The sequence below is a fragment of the Panulirus ornatus genome, chromosome 64 (genome assembly GCF_036320965.1).
Source record: "Panulirus ornatus isolate Po-2019 chromosome 64, ASM3632096v1, whole genome shotgun sequence".
In the NCBI taxonomy this organism is placed as follows: Eukaryota; Metazoa; Arthropoda; class Malacostraca; order Decapoda; family Palinuridae; genus Panulirus; species Panulirus ornatus.
The window spans coordinates 6,486,586-6,505,534 of NC_092287.1; the positions used below are offsets into that span (position 1 = coordinate 6,486,586).

At 39.9% G+C, this 18,949-nt stretch overlaps 1 protein-coding gene across 1 annotated transcript in view; it reads right to left on the minus strand.

The window, feature by feature from the left end:
* LOC139746224 (uncharacterized) overlaps positions 1-18,949 on the minus strand; it is a 107,656-nt gene that overhangs the window by 17,634 nt on the left and 71,073 nt on the right. Inside the window, exons 3-4 of the mRNA XM_071657196.1 lie at positions 18,723-18,792; positions 6,588-6,839 (exon numbers count right to left, since the gene is read on the minus strand). Coding sequence (XP_071513297.1) covers positions 6,588-6,839; positions 18,723-18,792 — 322 coding nt within the window. The remainder of the gene's footprint in view (positions 1-6,587; positions 6,840-18,722; positions 18,793-18,949) is intronic.

Sequence of the window (18,949 nt, forward strand, 5' to 3'; positions counted from 1 at the left end):
AATGTATGTGTGAAATATTTAGAAAAACAGATGGATTTGTATGTAGCATTTATGGGTTTGGAGAAGGCATATGATACGGTTGACAGAGATGCTTTGTGGAAGGTTTAAAGAGTACATGGTGTGGGAGGTAAGATGCTAGAAGCAGTGAAAAGTTTTTACCAAGGATGTCAGGCATGTGTACAAGGAGGAAGAGAGGAGAGTGATTGGTTCCCAGTGAATGTCGGTTTGTGGCAGGGATGTGTGATGTCCCCATGGTTGTTTATTTTGTTTATGGATGGGGTGGTTAGGGAGGTGAATGCAAGTTTTGGAGAGAGGGGCAAGTATGTAGTCTGTTGTGGATGAGAGGACCTGGGAAGCGAGTAAGTTGTTGTTCACTGATGATACAGCTCTGGTGGCTGATTTGGGTGAAAAACTGGAGGTTGGTGACTGAGTTTGGTAATGTGTGTGAAAGGAGAATGTTGAGAGTAAATGTGAATAAGAGCAAGGTTATGAGGTTCAGTAGGGTTGAGGGACAGGTTAATTGGGAGGTAAGTTTGAATGGAGCAAAATTGGAGGAAGTGATGTGTTTTAGATATCTGTAAGTGGACTTAATAGAAGATTGAACCTTGAAGCAAAGTGTGTCAAAGGGTGGGTGAGGGAATGAAGGCTCTGGAAGCGATGAAGAATGTGTGGAAGGAGAGAACGTTATTTTGGAGAGCAAAAATGGGTACGTTTGAAGGAATGGTAATTCCAAAGATGCTATATGGTTGCAAGGTATGGGCTATAGATAATGTCGTACGGAGGAGGGTGGATATGTTGGAAATGAAATGTTTGAGGAAAATAGGTGATGTGAGGTGGTAAGATCGAGTAAGTAATGAAAGGGTAAGAGAGATGCGTGGTAATAAAAAGAGTGTGGTTGAGAGAGCAGAAGAGGGTGTGTTGAAATGGTTTGGACACATGGAGAGGATGAGTGAGGAAAGACTGACAAAGAGAATGACCTGAGGAAAGACTGACAAAGAGGATATATGTGTCAGAGATGGAGGGAACAAGGAGAAGTGGGAAACCAAATTGGAGGTGGAAGGATGGAGTGAAAATGATTTTGAGCGATCAGAGCCTAAACAAGGCATGCAAGGAATAGAGTGAATTGGAGCAATGTGGTATACCGGGGTTGACTGAACCAGGGCATGCGAAGTGTCTGGGGCAAACCATAGAAAGATCTGTGGGGGTCTGGATGTGGATAGGGAGCTGTGGTTTTGGTGCATTACACATGACAGCTAGAGACTGAGTGTGAGCAAATGAGGCCTTTTTTGTCTTTTCATGGCACTACCTTGCTGAAAGGGGAGGGGGTACTATTTCCTGTGTGACAGGGTAGCGACAGGAATGGATGAAGGGAAGCAAGTATGAATATGTGCAGGTGTAAATATGTATGTGTGTGTGTGTGTATGTATATGTTGACATGTATGTATATATGTGTGTACAGGCATTTACATATATATATATATATATATATATATATATATATATATATATATATATATATATATATATATATATATATATATATATATTTATGGATCTGGAGAAGGCATATGATAGAGTTGATAGAGATGCTCTGTGGAAGGTATTAAGAATATATGGTGTGGGAGGAAAGTTGTTAGAAGCAGTGAAAAGTTTTTATCGAGGATGTAAGGCATGTGTACGTGTAGGAAGAGAGGAAAGTGATTGGTTCTCAGTGAATGTAGGTTTGCGGCAGGGGTGTGTGATGTCTCCATGGTTGTTTAATTTGTTTATGGATGGGGTTGTTAGGGAGGTAAATGCAAGAGTTTTGGAAAGAGGGGCAAGTATGAAGTCTGTTGGGGATGAGAGAGCTTGGGAAGTGAGTCAGTTGTTGTTCGCTGATGATACAGCGCTGGTGGCTGATTCATGTGAGAAACTGCAGAAGCTGGTGACTGAGTTTGGTAAAGTGTGTGGAAGAAGAAAGTTAAGAGTAAATGTGAATAAGAGTAAGGTTATTAGGTACAGTAGGGTTGAGGGTCAAGTCAATTGGGAGGTGAGTTTGAATGGAGAAAAACTGGAGAAAGTGAAGTGTTTTAGATATCTGGGAGTGGATCTGGCAGCGGATGGAACCATGGAAGCGGAAGTGGATCATAGGGTGGGGGAGGGGGCGAAAATTCTGGGGGCCTTGAAGAACGTGTGGAAGTCGAGAACATTATCTCGGAAAGCAAAAATGGGTATGTTTGAAGGAATAGTGGTTCCAACAATGTTGTATGGTTGCGAGGCGTGGGCTATGGATAGAGTTGTGCGCAGGAGGATGGATGTGCTGGAAATGAGATGTTTGAGGACAATGTGTGGTGTGAGGTGGTTTGATCGAGTGAGTAACGTAAGGGTAAGAGAGATGTTTGGAAATAAAAAGAGCGTGGTTGAGAGAGCAGAAGAGGGTGTTTTGAAGTGGTTTGGGCACATGGAGAGGATGAGTGAGGAAAGATTGACCAAGAGGATATATGTGTCGGAGGTGGAGGGAGCAAGGAGAAGAGGGAGACCAAATTGGAGGTGGAAAGATGGAGTGAAAAAGATTTTGTGTGATCGGGGCCTGAATATGCAGGAGGGTGAAAGGAGGGCAAGGAATAGAGTGAATTGGAGCGATGTGGTATACTGGGGTTGACGTGCTGTCAGTGGATTGAATCAAGGCATGTGAAGCGTCTGGGGTAAACCATGGAAAGCTGTGTAGGTATGTATATTTGCGTGTGTGGACGTATGTATATACATGTGTATGGGGGGGGTGTTGGGCCATTTCTTTCGTCTGTTTCCTTGCGCTACCTCGCAAACGTGGGAGACAGCGACAAAGTATAAAAAAAAAAAAAAAAAAAAATATATATATATATATATATATATATATATATATATATATATATATATATTATCCCTGGGGATAGGGGAGAAAGAATACTTCCCACGTATTCCCTGCGTGTCGTAGAAGGCGACTAAAAGGGGAGGGAGCGGGGGGCTGGAAATCCTCCCCTCTCTTTTTTTTTTTTTTCCAAAAGAAGGAACAGAGAATTGGGCCAGGTGAGGGTATTCCCTCAAGGCCCAGTCCTCTGTTCTTAACGCTACCTCGCTAATGCGGGAAATGGCGAATAGTTTGAAAGAAAAAAAGAAAAAATATATATATATATATATATATATATATATATATATATATATATATATATATATATATTTGCTTTGTCGCTGTCTCCCGCGTTTGCCAGGTAGCGCAAGGAAACAGACGAAAGAAATGGCCCAACCCACCCCCATACACATGTATATACATATGTCCACACACGCAAATATACATACCTACACAGCTTTCCATGGTTTACCCCAGACGCTTCACATGCCCTGATTCAATCCACTGACAGCACGTCAACCCCGGTATACCACATCGATCCAATTCACTCTACTCCTTGCCCTCCTTTCACCCTCCTGCATGTTCAGGCCCCGATCACACAAAATCTTTTTCACTCCATCTTTCCACCTCCAATTTGGTCTCCCACTTCTCCTCGTTCCCTCCACCTCCGACACATATATCCTCTTGGTCAATCTTTCCTCACTCATTCTCTCCATGTGCCCAAACCATTTCAAAACACCCTCTTCTGCTCTCTCAACCACGCTCTTTTTATTTCCACACATCTCTCTTACCCTTACGTTACTTACTCCATCAAACCACCTCACACCACACATTGTCCTCAAACATCTCATTTCCAGCACATCCATCCTCCTGCGCACAACTCTATCCATAGCCCACACCTCGCAACCATACAACATTGTTGGAACCACTATTCCTTCAAACATACCCATTTTTGCTTTCCGAGATAATGTTCTCGACTTCCACACATTCTTCAAGGCTCCCAGGATTTTCACCCCCTCCCCATGATCCACTTCTGCTTCCATGGTTCCATCCGCTACCAGATCCACTCCCAGATATCTAAAACACTTTACTTCCTCCAGTTTTTCTCCATTCAAACATACCTCCCAATTGACTTGACCCTCAACCCTACTGTACCTAATTACCTTGCTCTTACTCACATTTACTCTTAACTTTCTTCTTTCACACACTTTACCAAATTCAGTCACCAGCTTCTGCAGTTTCTCACATGAATCAGCCACCAGCGCTGTATCATCAGCGAAGAACAACTGACTCACTTCTCAAGCTCTCTCATCCCCAACAGACTTCATACTTGCCCCTCTTTCCAAAACTCTTGCATTCACCTCCCTAACAACCCCATCCATAAACAAATTAAACAACCATGGAGACATCACACACCCCTGCCGCAAACCTACATTCACTGAGAACCAATCACTTTCCTCTCTTCCTACACGTACACATACCTTACATCCTCGATAAAAACTTTTCACTGCTTCTAAAAACTTGCCTCCCACACCATATATTCTTAATACCTTCTACAGAGCATCTCTATCAACTCTATCATATGCCTTCTCCAGATCCATAAATGCTACATACAAATCCATTTGCTTTTCTAAGTATTTCTCACATACATTCTTCAAAGCAAACACCTGATCCACACATCCTCTACCACTTCTGAAACCACACTGCTCTTCCCCAATCTGATGCTCTGTACATGCCTTCACCCTCTCAATCAATACCCTCCCATATAATTTACCAGGAATACTCAACAAACTTATACCTCTGTAATTTGAGCACTCACTCTTATCCCCTTTGCCTTTGTACAATGGCACTATGCACGCATTCCGCCAATCCTCAGGCACCTCACCATGAGTCATACATACATTAAATAACCTTACCAACCAGTCAATAATACAGTCACCCCCTTTTTTAATAAATTCCACTGCAATACCATCCAAACCTGCTGCCTTGCTGGCTTTCATCTTCCGCAAAGCTTTCACTACCTCTTCTCTGTTTACCAAATCATTTTCCCTAACCCTCTCACTTTGCACACCACCTCGACCAAAACACCCTATATCTGCCACTCTATCATCAAACACATTCAACAAACCTTCAAAATACTCACTCCATCTCCTCACATTACCACTACTTGTTATCACCTCCCCATTTGTGCCCTTCACTGAAGTTCCCATTTGCTCCCTTGTCTTACGCACTTTATTTATCTCCTTCCAGAACATATATATATATATATATATATATATGTTGTATGGTTGCGAGGCGTGGGCTATGGATAGAGTTGTGCGCAGGAGGATGGATGTGCTGGAAATGAGATGTTTGAGGACAATGTGTGGTGTGAGGTGGTTTGATCAAGTGAGTAACGTAAGGGTAAGAGAGATGTGTGGAAATAAAAAGAGCGTGGTTGAGAGAGCAGAAGAGGGTGTTTTGAAGTGGTTTGGGCACATGGAGAGAATGAGTGAGGAAAGATTGACCAAGAGGATATATGTGTCGGAGGTGGAGGGAACGAGGAGAAGAGGGATACCAAATTGGAGGTGGAAAGATGGAGTGAAAAAGATTTTGTGTGATCGGGGCCTGAACATGCAGGAGGGTGAAAGGAGGGCAAGGAATAGAGTGAATTGGAACGATGTGGTATACCGGGGTTGACGTGCTGTCAGTGGATTGAATCAAGGCATGTGAAGCGTCTGGGGTAAACCATGGAAAGCTGTGTAGGTATGTATATTTGCGTGTGTGGACGTATGTATATACATGTGTATGGGGGGGGGGGGTTGGGCCATTTCTTTCGTCTGTTTCCTTGCGCTACCTCGCAAATGCGGGAGACAGCGACAAAGTATAATAATAATAATATATATATATATATATGTGTGTGTGTGTGTGTGTGTGTGCGTGTGTGTGTGTGTGTATGAGCGGTTGGGCCATTCTTCGTCCGTTTCCTGGCGCTACCTCGGTGATGTGGGAGACAGCAATTAAGTATAATAATAAAATAATAACAACAATGTTATTTCCTGTGTGGCAGGGTAGCGACAAGAATGGACGAAGGCAAGCAAGTATGAATATGCACAGGTGTAAATATGTATAAGTCTGTGTTTGTATAAGTATGTATATGTTGACATGTATGTATATGTATCCATATCTGCATGTACGTGCGTTTATGTATATATGTATGTGTATATGTATATATGTGTATGTGAGTGGTTGGGTCATTCTTTGCCCGTTTCCTGGCGCCACCTTGGTGATGTGGTAGACAGCCATTAAGTATAATAATAAAATAATAATAACAATGCTTTTGTTTTAAAGCTGCACTGTGGACAGGAAACAAAGTATATAACTATCATCAAATTAACCTCTTTTTCGCAGATATTTTTCATACCTTACTGGTTCTCCTGCCTCAGCAAGGAACAAATAAACAAATGACTTCATTACAAATCTATTTTTTTGAAATATAACTAAAGTTTTGTGCTTGTTTATCATAACATGTGAAATTAAAGTATAGGACTGAAAAAGTTTCCAGAACATTATGATCAATATGCTCATTCTCAGCTAATAATTTCATAGAAGTACAGAGTATGAAGTAAAGATGCAACATCCTAATAAGAAGATAAATTCTTTATGATATCAGCTTCTTAATGTCTGTATGTTGACACTAACTGATTTTTCAAAAAACTTGAATTCTTAATTACAAACTTACCATGAAATTGTCTTCTCTCTTTAGCCTTGTACTCCTGGAAATATCTATATACTTTGTCTCCATAATTTTTGTACAATTGTTTAAAACCATTTTCATCAAGCTTCAAAAGATCAGATCCTTTTAACCCACTCAGTTTAACCAACTTCATATCTTCATACTCAAAATTGAGCTGATGACAAGCATTAAACAGAAAGTCAACAACTTCACTGGATGTCCACTCAGCAATTGGTATACTCCCGAACTTCTCTTCCTCTGAAACAGAATAAAAGAAAGATTTACTTACCAAATCATAAAATAAAAGGAAGGAATAAGCAAACCTCTGTACTATGCTGTTGCCATGGTTCTACATAGACACACAACAAATTTGTTTTATTTGCCAAAGATTAAAACAGCTATTATACAAATGATGTCATAGAGCATGTTTCCATGGAATCAATGCCACACATGCAATAAATTGTTTGAATCACCTCAATCTGAGGACAAAATATGCTCTAGAAAAGTTTAAAAGCAAAATGCACATCTGACTGCTAATGTCAGGTTTCTGTGGTACACCTATCATGTTTTGAACTTTATCTATCTACCTATTTAGTGCATTCATAATTACCCAAGGTTTTCTTTCTAAAGGTTCCTTCAGCACAAATGTATTACTTCTGTTACCAAGGAAAATCGACTCCTTTGGAGTGAGAAGTTCTTTGATAAGCCTACTCTTCCAAAGATGCAGTCTTGCCAATGGTGATTTTCTAATCATGGTGTACCCTCTTGCAGGTGGAGTCTGGTAACATCTATGTTTTAGAGTTACATGTGGAAACAGGATGCACTTCAGGGCATTTTTCTCTTGAGAAGTAAAAGTATCACATGAATAAATCACTGCTTCCTTCCTATAAGATTTGTCTGCTCAGCAAACAAATCCCTAACCATGCAGGTTATGTTAAAGCAGCAGTGTTCTAAACTTTTGATAAACTTTTAATCGAGGAGATAAGAACTAATGCCCAGAGCCAGTGTTGCCATTGTGACTATTCCCTAAAATATGCTTATGGTTTGGAATTCTTAGTGTATTTAATCCTTCTAACCAGCTCATTCAAATGGGAGATGAATCAAAAAGGGTTCATTCCTTATTTCCAAAAATACTTATTAAATCATTTGACATGTATGACTGTTTACTATCGATGATGTCACTTTTTAATACCTTTGACAGGACTGTGGTACTTAATGAAAGTAACTCTGGAGTGTGTTAGATGCTATTTCAAGGGAGTTCTCTGTGTAACCAAATGCCATGGGTCAGTTTCCTTGATAATTCATATCATTTGTTTAGCAAATGTCCTTCAATACTCGCTAAACAAATAACCTTTGAGGGGAAGAGTTTCCATTGCACTATACTCAATCTCTTCCACAAACTAATGTGATTGATCCTTAAAGCAGAGGTGGAGCATGTGACTCACCTATATGAGAAGAAACAAAACAAACTACTGGATCTGTTTTTTCATATTTTGTAAATATGTTTTTGAGGTAGCGTATATCAGCTGCTGGACCATTATATAAAACTTACGATAAATTTTTTTGCAAAAATATCTACATATACAGGTGAGACTTGAAAATTTGAATTTCTAAACCTGAAAACTCTCAAAATCCTAAGTACAAAGTATTGAAGATGACCACCAACTTGGATCATGATTTAAAAGCAGTGGTAGTTTTACATCATGCACAGCTAAATCATACACCATTGTTCTCACTGCCAGACCAAGGTAGTAAATCTACAATCTTTTTTCTATTATCTACATAATATTTTCTTTAGTTCTGCTTTCACATAATGGCAAGGGTCTTTTCCTTTCTGGCTCAGTCATCTGTTCCTGATGCCACCATGCTCATGCAGGAAATGGTAAATATGCATGAAAAAGATTCATACTCGTTAACCATTTCCCATGTTCATGAGGCAGAAGAGACAAAGAAACTACTTCATTCACTCACATCCACTCTCTTGCTGTCATGTGTATGTACCATCCTAACAGATATCCCTGTCAGGATATTCAAATCCAAGGAGATATCTTTTTCTTGCAAGCCTATCAACAACTACATAATCCAATAATGCCTGCTTATCATCTAACCTACTCATTGATGTATAGTTGCATATGTCCCTCTTTTAAACCAGGTGTTCCCATTAAACAGCACTCTTTTAGAACAAAACTCCACTACCTGTTCACTTTTTCATTCATATCACTGAATACCCTATGCCTCTAATCATACCCTCTAGTGCCACATATCCCATTCTCACATTAAAAGCACCCATCACTAATACCTGATTTCTGCATCAAAACTGCTGACATGCTCACTAAGCTCCTCCCAAAACAGGAAATGGTAAATATGCATGAAAAAGATTCATACTCGTTAACCATTTCCCATGTTCATGAGGCAGAGGAGACAAAGAAACTGCTTCATTCACTCACATCCACTCTCTTGCTGTCATGTGTATGTACCACCCTAATAGATACCCCTGTCAGGATTTTCAAATCCAAGGAGATATCTTTTTCTTGCAAGCCTATCAACAACTACATAATCCAATAATGCCTGCTTATCATCTAACCTACTCATTGATGTATAGTTGCAGATGTCCCTCTTTTAAACCAGGTATTCCCATTAAACAGCACTCTTTTAGAACAGAATTCCATTACCTGTTCACTTTTTCATTCATAACACTGAATACCCTATGCCCCTAATCATACCCTCTAGTGCCACATAACCCATTCTCACATTAAAAGCACCCATCACTAATACCTGATTTCTGCATCAAAACTGCTGACATGCTCATTAACCTCCTCCCAAAACAGGAAATGGTAAATATGCATGAAAAAGATTCATACTCGTTAACCAATTCCCATGTTCATGAGGCAGAAGAGACAAAGAAACTGCTTCATTCACTCACATCCACTCTCTTGCTGTCATGTGTATGTACCATCCTAACAGATATCCCTGTCAGGATATTCAAATCCAAGGAGATATCTTTTTCTTGCAAGCCTATCAACAACTACATAATCCAATAATGCCTGCTTATCATCTAACCTACTCATTGGTGTATAGTTGCAGATGTCCCTCTTTTAAACCAGGTATTCCCATTAAACAGCACTCTTTTAGAACAGAACTCCATTACCTGTTCACTTTTTCATTCATAACACTGAATACCCTATGCCCCTAATCATACCCTCTAGTGCCACATAACCCATTCTCACATTAAAAGCACCCATCACTAATACCTGACTTATGCATCAAAACTGCTGACATGCTCACTAAGCTCCTCCCAAAACAGGAAATGGTAAATATGCATGAAAAAGATTCATACTCGTTAACCATTTCCCATGTTCATGAGGCAGAAGAGACAAAGAAACTGCTTCATTCACTCACATCCACTCTCTTGCTGTCATGTGTAAGTACCATCCTAACAGATACCCCTGTCAGGGTATTCAAATCCAAGGAGATATCTTTTTTTTGCAAGCCTATCAACAACTACATAATCCAATAATGCCTGCTTATCATCTAACCTACTAATTGATGTATAGTTGCAGATGTCCCTCTTTTAAACCAGGTATTCCCATTAAACAGCACTCTTTTAGAACAGAACTCCATTACCTGTTCACTTTTTCATTCATAACACTGAATACCCTATGCCCCTAATCATACCCTCTAGTGCCACATAACCCATTCTCACATTAAAAGCACCCATCACTAATACCTGATTTCTGCATCAAAACTGCTGACATGCTCACTAAGCTCCTCCCAAAACAGGAAATGGTAAATATGCATGAAAAAGATTCATACTCGTTAACCATTTCCCATGTTCATGAGGCAGAGGAGACAAAGAAACTGCTTCATTCACTCACATCCACTCTCTTGCTGTCATGTGCATGTACCATCCTATCAGATACCCCTGTCAGGATATTCAAATCCAAGGAGATATCTTCTTGCAAGCCTAAGAAACTGCTTCATTCACTCACATCCACTCTCTTGCTGTCATGTGCATGTACCATCCTAACAGATACCCCTGTCAGGATATTCATATCCAAGGAGATATCTTTTTCTTGCAAGCCTATCAACAACTACATAATCCAATAATGCCTGCTTATCATCTAACCTACTCATTGATGTATAGTTGCAGATGTCCCTCTTTTAAACCAGGTATTCCCATTAAACAGCACTCTTTTAGAACAGAACTCCATTACCTGTTCACTTTTTCATTCATAACACTGAATACCCTATGCCCCTAATCATACCCTCTAGTGCCACATTACCCATTCTCACATTAAAAGCACCCATCACTAATACCTGATTTCTGCATCAAAACTGCTGACATTCTCACTAAGTTCCTCCCAAAACACTGACCTTACTTCCTCATTCCTCGCTTGTCTAAATGCTTAAATACTGGTAATAACCCATCTATTGTAATTCACTTTCACCTTTAGTTACATGTGTCTGAGGCTCACTTCCTTACACTCTTTCAAACATTTCCCCAACTCCTTCAGTAGAAATGCTACTCTTTCCTTGGCTCTTGCCCTCACTCTGACCGCTTTACCCCTAAGACATTCTCAGCCATTCTTCTCCCTTACCTTTGAGCTATGTTTCACTCAGATCTAGAAAATCCCAGTTCCTTTCCTCAAACACACTACCTGTCTCTTCCTGAACTTTCAAGGAAGAAGAGCATTCCATATTTGGTTCCTTCTCCTGATCCACCATAATAAAACTGAAACACAAGAAAGAAGGGTATCCCACCTGTCTTAGTCACCCTCTACAACTAAATGAGGAGACTTGGGAAGTTTTTGCTATCTACCAATAAGAAGATTTTTTTTTTTTTTTTTTTATGCTTTGTCGCTGTCTCCCGCGTTTGCGAGGTAGCGCAAGGAAACAGACGAAAGAAATGGCCCAACCCCCCCCCCCATACACATGTATATACATACGTCCACACACGCAAATATACATACCTACACAGCTTTCCATGGTTTACCCCAGACGCTTCACATGCCTTGATTCAATCCACTGACAGCACGTCAACCCCGGTATACCACATCGCTCCAATTCACTCTATTCCTTGCCCTCCTTTCACCCTCCTGCATGTTCAGGCCCCGATCACACAAAATCTTTTTCACTCCATCTTTCCACCTCCAATTTGGTCTCCCTCTTCTCCTTGCTCCCTCCACCTCCGACACATATATCCTCTTGGTCAATCTTTCCTCACTCATCCTCTCCATGTGCCCAAACCACTTCAAAACACCCTCTTCTGCTCTCTCAACCACGCTCTTTTTATTTCCACACATCTCTCTTACCCTTACGTTACTCACTCGATCAAACCACCTCACACCACACATTGTCCTCAAACATCTCATTTCCAGCACATCCATCCTCCTGCGCACAACTCTATCCATAGCCCACGCCTTGCAACCATACAACATTGTTGGAACCACTATTCCTTCAAACATACCCATTTTTGCTTTCCGAGATAATGTTCTCGACTTCCACACATTCTTCAAGGCCCCCAGAATTTTCGCCCCCTCCCCCACCCTATGATCCACTTCCGCTTCCATGGTTCCATCCGCTGCCAGATCCACTCCCAGATATCTAAAACACTTCACTTCCTCCAGTTTTTCTCCATTCAAACTCACCTCCCAATTGACTTGACCCTCATCCCTACTGTACCTAATAACCTTGCTCTTATTCACATTTACTCTTAACTTTCTTCTTCCACACACTTTACCAAACTCAGTCACCAGCTTCTGCAGTTTCTCACATGAATCAGCCACCAGCGCTGTATCATCAGCGAACAACAACTGACTCACTTCCCAAGCTCTCTCATCCCCAACAGACTTCATACTTGCCCCTCTTTCCAAAACTCTTGCATTTACCTCCCTAACAACCCCATCCATAAACAAATTAAACAACCATGGAGACATCACACACCCCTGCCGCAAACCTACATTCACTGAGAACCAATCACTTTCCTCTCTTCCTACACGTACACATGCCTTACATCCTCGATAAAAACTTTTCACTGCTTCTAACAACTTTCCTCCCACACCATATATTCTTAATACCTTCCACAGAGCATCTCTATCAACTCTATCATATGCCTTCTCCAGATCCATAAATGCTACATACAAATCCATTTGCTTTTCTAAGTATTTCTCACATACATTCTTCAAAGCAAAGAAGAAATTTATGAAGACAATATATACGTACAGCGATGTAATGCTTACACACAGAGAAAAAAGAAAGAAAATAGTTTAGCAAGGATGATGAATATGAAAAAAATCATATTGATCAAGAATACGTAAATGAATACAGAGAAAAGCTGGTAAATATATAAAAGAAAAATGTGGAGAAACAATCAATGAATCATATGAAAGACAAACCAGTAATACAGATCAAAGTGAAAATCAGACAAGGTAATAAAACATGCAGATACTATTTTCAATGTTTCCTATTCAGACTGTTGAATTTGTCACATTACATTGGTATTAGGTGTTTAAATTTACTCCTCTCCCTTTCCTTACACCCATGATTGTTTGTAGAGTAAAAACAAATTTCATTTAGGCTAGGCTTTGTGGGAGCCTGAACCTGCATTCATTTCTCCATTTGCATATTTGGATTTTGTCATATTTATAGCATATTTCTCAATGTGCATAATCACATGTCTCTTTATAATGACATTCTCTGGGATCCAAAATTCCAAAAATGAGAGCTTTCATACACATTATTTTAAGGAGAATATTCATGTTTGTCAAAGCACTTGCATTTGCCTCATTTTCAAAGTTTTTTCATTATCATACTAGACTGCTACCTCGTTGACGAGGGAAATGGTGATCAAGTATAATAATAATAATGACAATAATAATTGAAAAGAGGGGCAAGTATGCAAACTGTTGTGGATGAGAGGGCTTGAGAAGTGAGTCAGTTGTTGTTCGCTGATGATACAGCACTGGTGGATGATTCGGGTGAGAAATTGCAGAAGCTGGTGACTGAGTTTGGTAAGTGTGTGAAAGGAGAAAGCTGAGAGTAAATGTGAATAAGAGCAAGGTTATTAGGTACTGTAGGGTTGAGGGACAAGTCAATTGGGAGGTACGTTTGAATAGAGAAAAACTGAAGTGAAGTGTTTTAGATATCTGGGAGTGGATATGGCAGTGGATGGAACCATGCAAACGGAAGTGAATCACAGGTCGGGGGAGGGGGCAAAAGTTCTGGGAGTGTTGAAAAATGTGTGGAAGGCAAGGACATTATCTCGGAGAGCTAAAATGGGTTTGTTTGAAGGAATAGTGGTTCCAACAATATTATATGGTTGCGAGGCGTGTGAAAGAAGAAAGCTGAGAGTAAATGTGAATAAGAGCAAGGTTATTAGGTACAGTAGGGTTGAGGGACAAGTCAACTGGGAGGTGAGTTTGAATGGAGAAAAACTGAAGTGAAGTGTTTTAGATATCTGGGAGTGGATTTGGCAGCGGATGGAACCATGGAAATGGAAGTGAGTCACAGGGTGGGGGAGGGGGCAAAAGTTCTGGGAGTGTTGAAAAATGTGTGGAAGGAGAGAACATTATCTCGGAAAGCAAAAATGGGTATGTTTGAAGGAATAGTGGTTTCAACAATGATATATGGTTGCAAGGCATAGGCTATAGATAGAGTTGTGTGGAGGAGGGTGGATGTGTTGGAAATGAGATGTTTAAGGACAATATGTGGTGTGCGGTGGTTTGATTGAGTAAGTAATGAAAGGGTAAGAGAGGTGTGTGGTAATAAAAAGAGTGTGGGTGAGAGAGTAGATGAGGGTGTTTTGAAATGGTTTGGTCATATGGAGAGAATGAGCGAGGAGAGATTAACAAAGAGGATATATGTGTCAGAGGTGGAGGGAACGAGGAGACGTGGGAGACCAATTTGGAGGTGGAAAGATGGAGTGAAAAAGATTTTGAGCGATCGGAGCCTGAACATGCAGGAGAGTGAAAGGCATGCAAGGAATACAGACAATTGGAACAATGTGGTATACTGGGGTCAACGTGCTATCAATGGATTGAACCAGAGCATATGAAGTGTCTGGGGTAAACCATGGAAAGTTTTGTGGAACCTGGATGTGGAAAGGGAGCTGTGCTTTTGGTGCATTATACATGACAGCTAGAGACTGAGTGTGAACGAATGTGGCCTTTGTTGTCTTTTCCTAGTGCAACCTCGTGTGAATGCAGGGGGGGGAGTGGGTTGTCTTTCCATGTGTGGCGGGGTGCGATGGGAATGACTAAAGGCAGCAAGCATGAACTACGTACATGTGTATATATGTATATGTCTGTGTATGTCTATGTATGTATACATTGAAATGTATAGGTATGTATATGTGTGTGTGTGTGGACGTGTATGTATATACATGTGTATGTGGGTGGGTTGGGCCATTCTTTCATCTGTTTCCTTGCGCTACCTCACAAACGCGGGAGACAGCGACAAAGTATAATAAATATAAATAAAATAATAATAATAATAATAATAATAATGATAATAATAATAATAATAATAACAATAATATCAAAAAGAGCGTGGTTGAGAGAGCAGAAGAGGGTGTAGTGAAATGGTTTGGTCACATGGAGAGAATGAGTGAGGAAAGATTGACAAAGAGGATATATGTGTCAGAGGTGGAGGGAACGAGAAGTGGGAGACCAAATTGGAGGTGGAAGGATGGAGTGAAAAAGATTTTGAGTGATCGGGGCCTGAACATACAGGAGGGTGAAAGGCGTGCAAGGAATAGAGTGAATTGGAATACTGTGGTATACTGGGTTCAATAAGCTGTTAATGGATTGAACTAGGGCATGTGAAGCATCTGGGGTAAACCATGGAAAGTTTTGTGGGGCCTGGATGTGGAAAGGGAGCTAAGGTTTCAGTGCATTACACAAGACAGCTGGAGACTGAGAGTGAACGAATGTGGCCTTTGTTGTCTATCCTGGTGCTACCTCGCGCGTGTGCAGGGGGAGGGTGGTACCATATCCTGTGTGGCGGGGTGGCGATGGGAATGGATGAAGGCATCATGTATGAATATGTACATGTGTATATATGTATATGTCTGTGTATGTATATGTATACGTTGAAATGTATACATATGTATATGTGCGCATGTGGGCATGTATGTATATATATGTGGGTGGGTTGGGCCATTCTTTCGTCTTTCCTTATGCTACCTCACTAACGCGGGAGACAGCGACAAAGTACAATAAAATAAATATATGAAAATAACAATAATAATAATCATCCCCGGGGATAGGGGAAAAAGAACGCTTCCCATATATTCCCTCTGTATCGTAGAAGGCGACTAAAAGGGGAGGGTGTGTGTGTGTGTGTGTGTGTGTGTGTGTGTGTGTGTGTGTGTGTGTGTGTGTGTGTGTTTGGGTGGGTGCAGGGGGGTTTTGAAATCCTCCCCTCCAGTTTTTACTTTACCAAAATAGGGAACAGAGAAGGGGGCCAAGTGAGGATTTTCTCTCTAAGGCTAAGTCCTCTGTTCTTAACGCTACTTCGCTAACACAGGAAATGGCGAATATGTATGAAAAAAATAATAATAATAATAACGATAATAAAAACTATTTGAAAATGTGGCAGGTGCAAGTGCTATGACAAACATGAATATTCTCCCTAAATAAATGTGTAAGGAAGCACTCATTTTTTTGAACTTTGGATATCAGAGGATGTTATCATAAAGAGATGTGTGATTAAACATATCAAGAAATATGCTATAAATATGACAAAAAAAAATCAAAATAAGCAAAAGGAGAAAAGAATGCAGGTTCAGGCTTCAACAAGACCTAGCCTAAATGACATCTGATTTTACTCTATGAACAATCATGGGTGTAAAAAAGAGATGTGTAAATCTAAACACCTAATACCAATGCAAAATAAAATTCAACAGCCTGAATAGGAAACAGTGAAAATGCAAGAAGGAAAGGAAATGACAATTCAGAATAGGAAAAAAGTAAAAATACAAGAAGAAAATGACATTTACCATACATATGAAGATATCCCTGGGGATAGGGGAGAAAGAATACTTCCCACATATTCCCTGCGTGTCGTAGAAGGCAACTAAAAGGGGAGGGAGCGGGTGGCTGGAATCCTCCCCTCTCTCTCTCTTTTTTTTTTATTTTCCAAAAGAAGGAACAGAGAAGAGGGCCAGGTGAGGATATTCCCTCAAAGGCCCAGCCCTCTGTTCTTAACGCTACCTCGCTAATGCGGGAAATGGTGAATAGTATAGTATGATGAAGATTAGACATATTAAATGAATGAGTGAGGAAAGGATGACAAAGAGGATATTGATGTTGGAAGTGGAGAAAACAAGAATGGGGAGACCAAAGTAGGATAGCAGGATGGAGTGGAAAAGATTTTGAGTGAGTGGGGGTCTGAACATGCACGCTAGTGAAAGGTGTATACAGGACAAAGTGAACTGGAATGATGTGGTATACAGAGGTCGACGTGCTGTCAACAGACGGAACCATGGCATGTGAAGTATCCTGGGTAAACCATGGAAAGGTCTGTGGGGTTTGATTGTGGACAGGATGCTATGGTTTTGGTGCTTTACTGATGACAGTTAGAGAATGCATGTGAGAGGATGTGGCCTTTCTTTATCTGTCCCAGGTGCTATCTTACTAACATGTGAAATGGCAATCAAATATGAGCGTAGAAATGGAGGAAGATACACAGATTTCAGCAAAGGTAAAAACTAACTTAAGAAAACCAAAAAAGCAAATTCTGTAACAAACATAATATTGAAAATAGATGGAGAAAAAATGGAATCACTACAGATGCCACGCAAGAATAGAAATCAATGGCCAAAATATGATTAAAGATATCACACATCACCAGTTACCTAAAAACTAGAATAGGATAATGATATGAATCAATAATGGGAAGAGCATGAAATATATAATGAATAAAAAAGGTCAAAATGATGGAATGAGAAGTTAAGTATAAATGCACAGATTATGACTACCACAAAGACCCAACAGACCCACATAATTCTTTTTTATTTGAGAACCAAATACGGAAAGTTTCAGCAGAGATGGGAATAAAGCAGTAGTAAAAAAAAATTATAGGATAAGAAACACCTCTTTCAAGAATGGAAGAAAAGTAACTATATATGTGGAATAAAAAAATATAAGGGAAGTGCAGTAACTAAAAATCAGCTGAGGACTAATAAAGAGATAGAATCTTTGGAAGATAATGCATATAAACATTAAAAGTCTGATAAGTACGAATTCTAGAACAAGAGTTTATTACACTAATGGATACAATAACAATACTAACAATAGCAATACAATCATAATTGATGTCAGATAATGAAAAAATGAAGAATGACAAAAGTTTGGAACATGTTGAAATGTTTAGAGCAGATGAAGAACCAAATTTAAACAAGGGGGTATGTCAATATCAATATGTGTCTATAATAGGTTAAAAGGAAAACAGATGCAAAACAGAAATACTTGACTCCAAGATGGCAATACCTCTTGAAATCCATGAAGAAGGCCACACTTAAACACCTTTTATTCTCTGTTATTTATTATTCTTTTGAACCCTCTACTTCCAACTATCATAACATTTAGTTCTTACGTACACCTATTTATCTATCTATCTATATCTCTGATGCCTGTTCCCTCCTGAAACTCCCTCAATTGAGTGGGGTGGACAAGGCAACAGTCTCCATAACTAGTTAACTCCAGTGCAGCTTCTTAGCCTTTAGTGCCCACCCTTAACAGGCCAATGGCAGAAGGCAACTATAGTGCAGTGCCTGCAGTGACTCTAATCTAGTATTCCTACTGACTTCTACCTAATGCTCCTGCTTAAATGTTCCTATCTACTACTTCTATCTATTGCTCCTACCATTTTGCCAAATGGCAGGGCTAGTGCACAGTGCTCAGTGCAGGAAAATCTGTAATTAAGAATGAGCTATGTGAGTTAAGCGTTAAGCGTGACAAGGAGAGATTGTATGCCAGTAGTCCAAGTGTGAGGGAGGCAGAAATAAAATTTGGTCATATCAATTATAGTATAAAAATTCTTCAACAGAATTTGTGGAATATCCTTTAGATGCAATAAGCAGATTAGAATGCTTTGCTATGTGGCATGATGTGTATACAAATATTTGCTCAGACAACTTACCAGATGTAGGACGGACCCATTCCAAATTCTTAGAGGATGCACTTGGCGTTCGTGAAGATTTGGATACATCCTGTGAAAAAAAGAAAAAAAAAAGGAAATTAGTTAAGACAAATTTAGCTTTTCCATATCAATATAATAAGCTTGAAATCTCTTCCTGTTCTCAGTCAGACTTGTCTTATGATACTTTTTCTAATTCAAAAGTGACATTGATTCTGGAAATTATCACA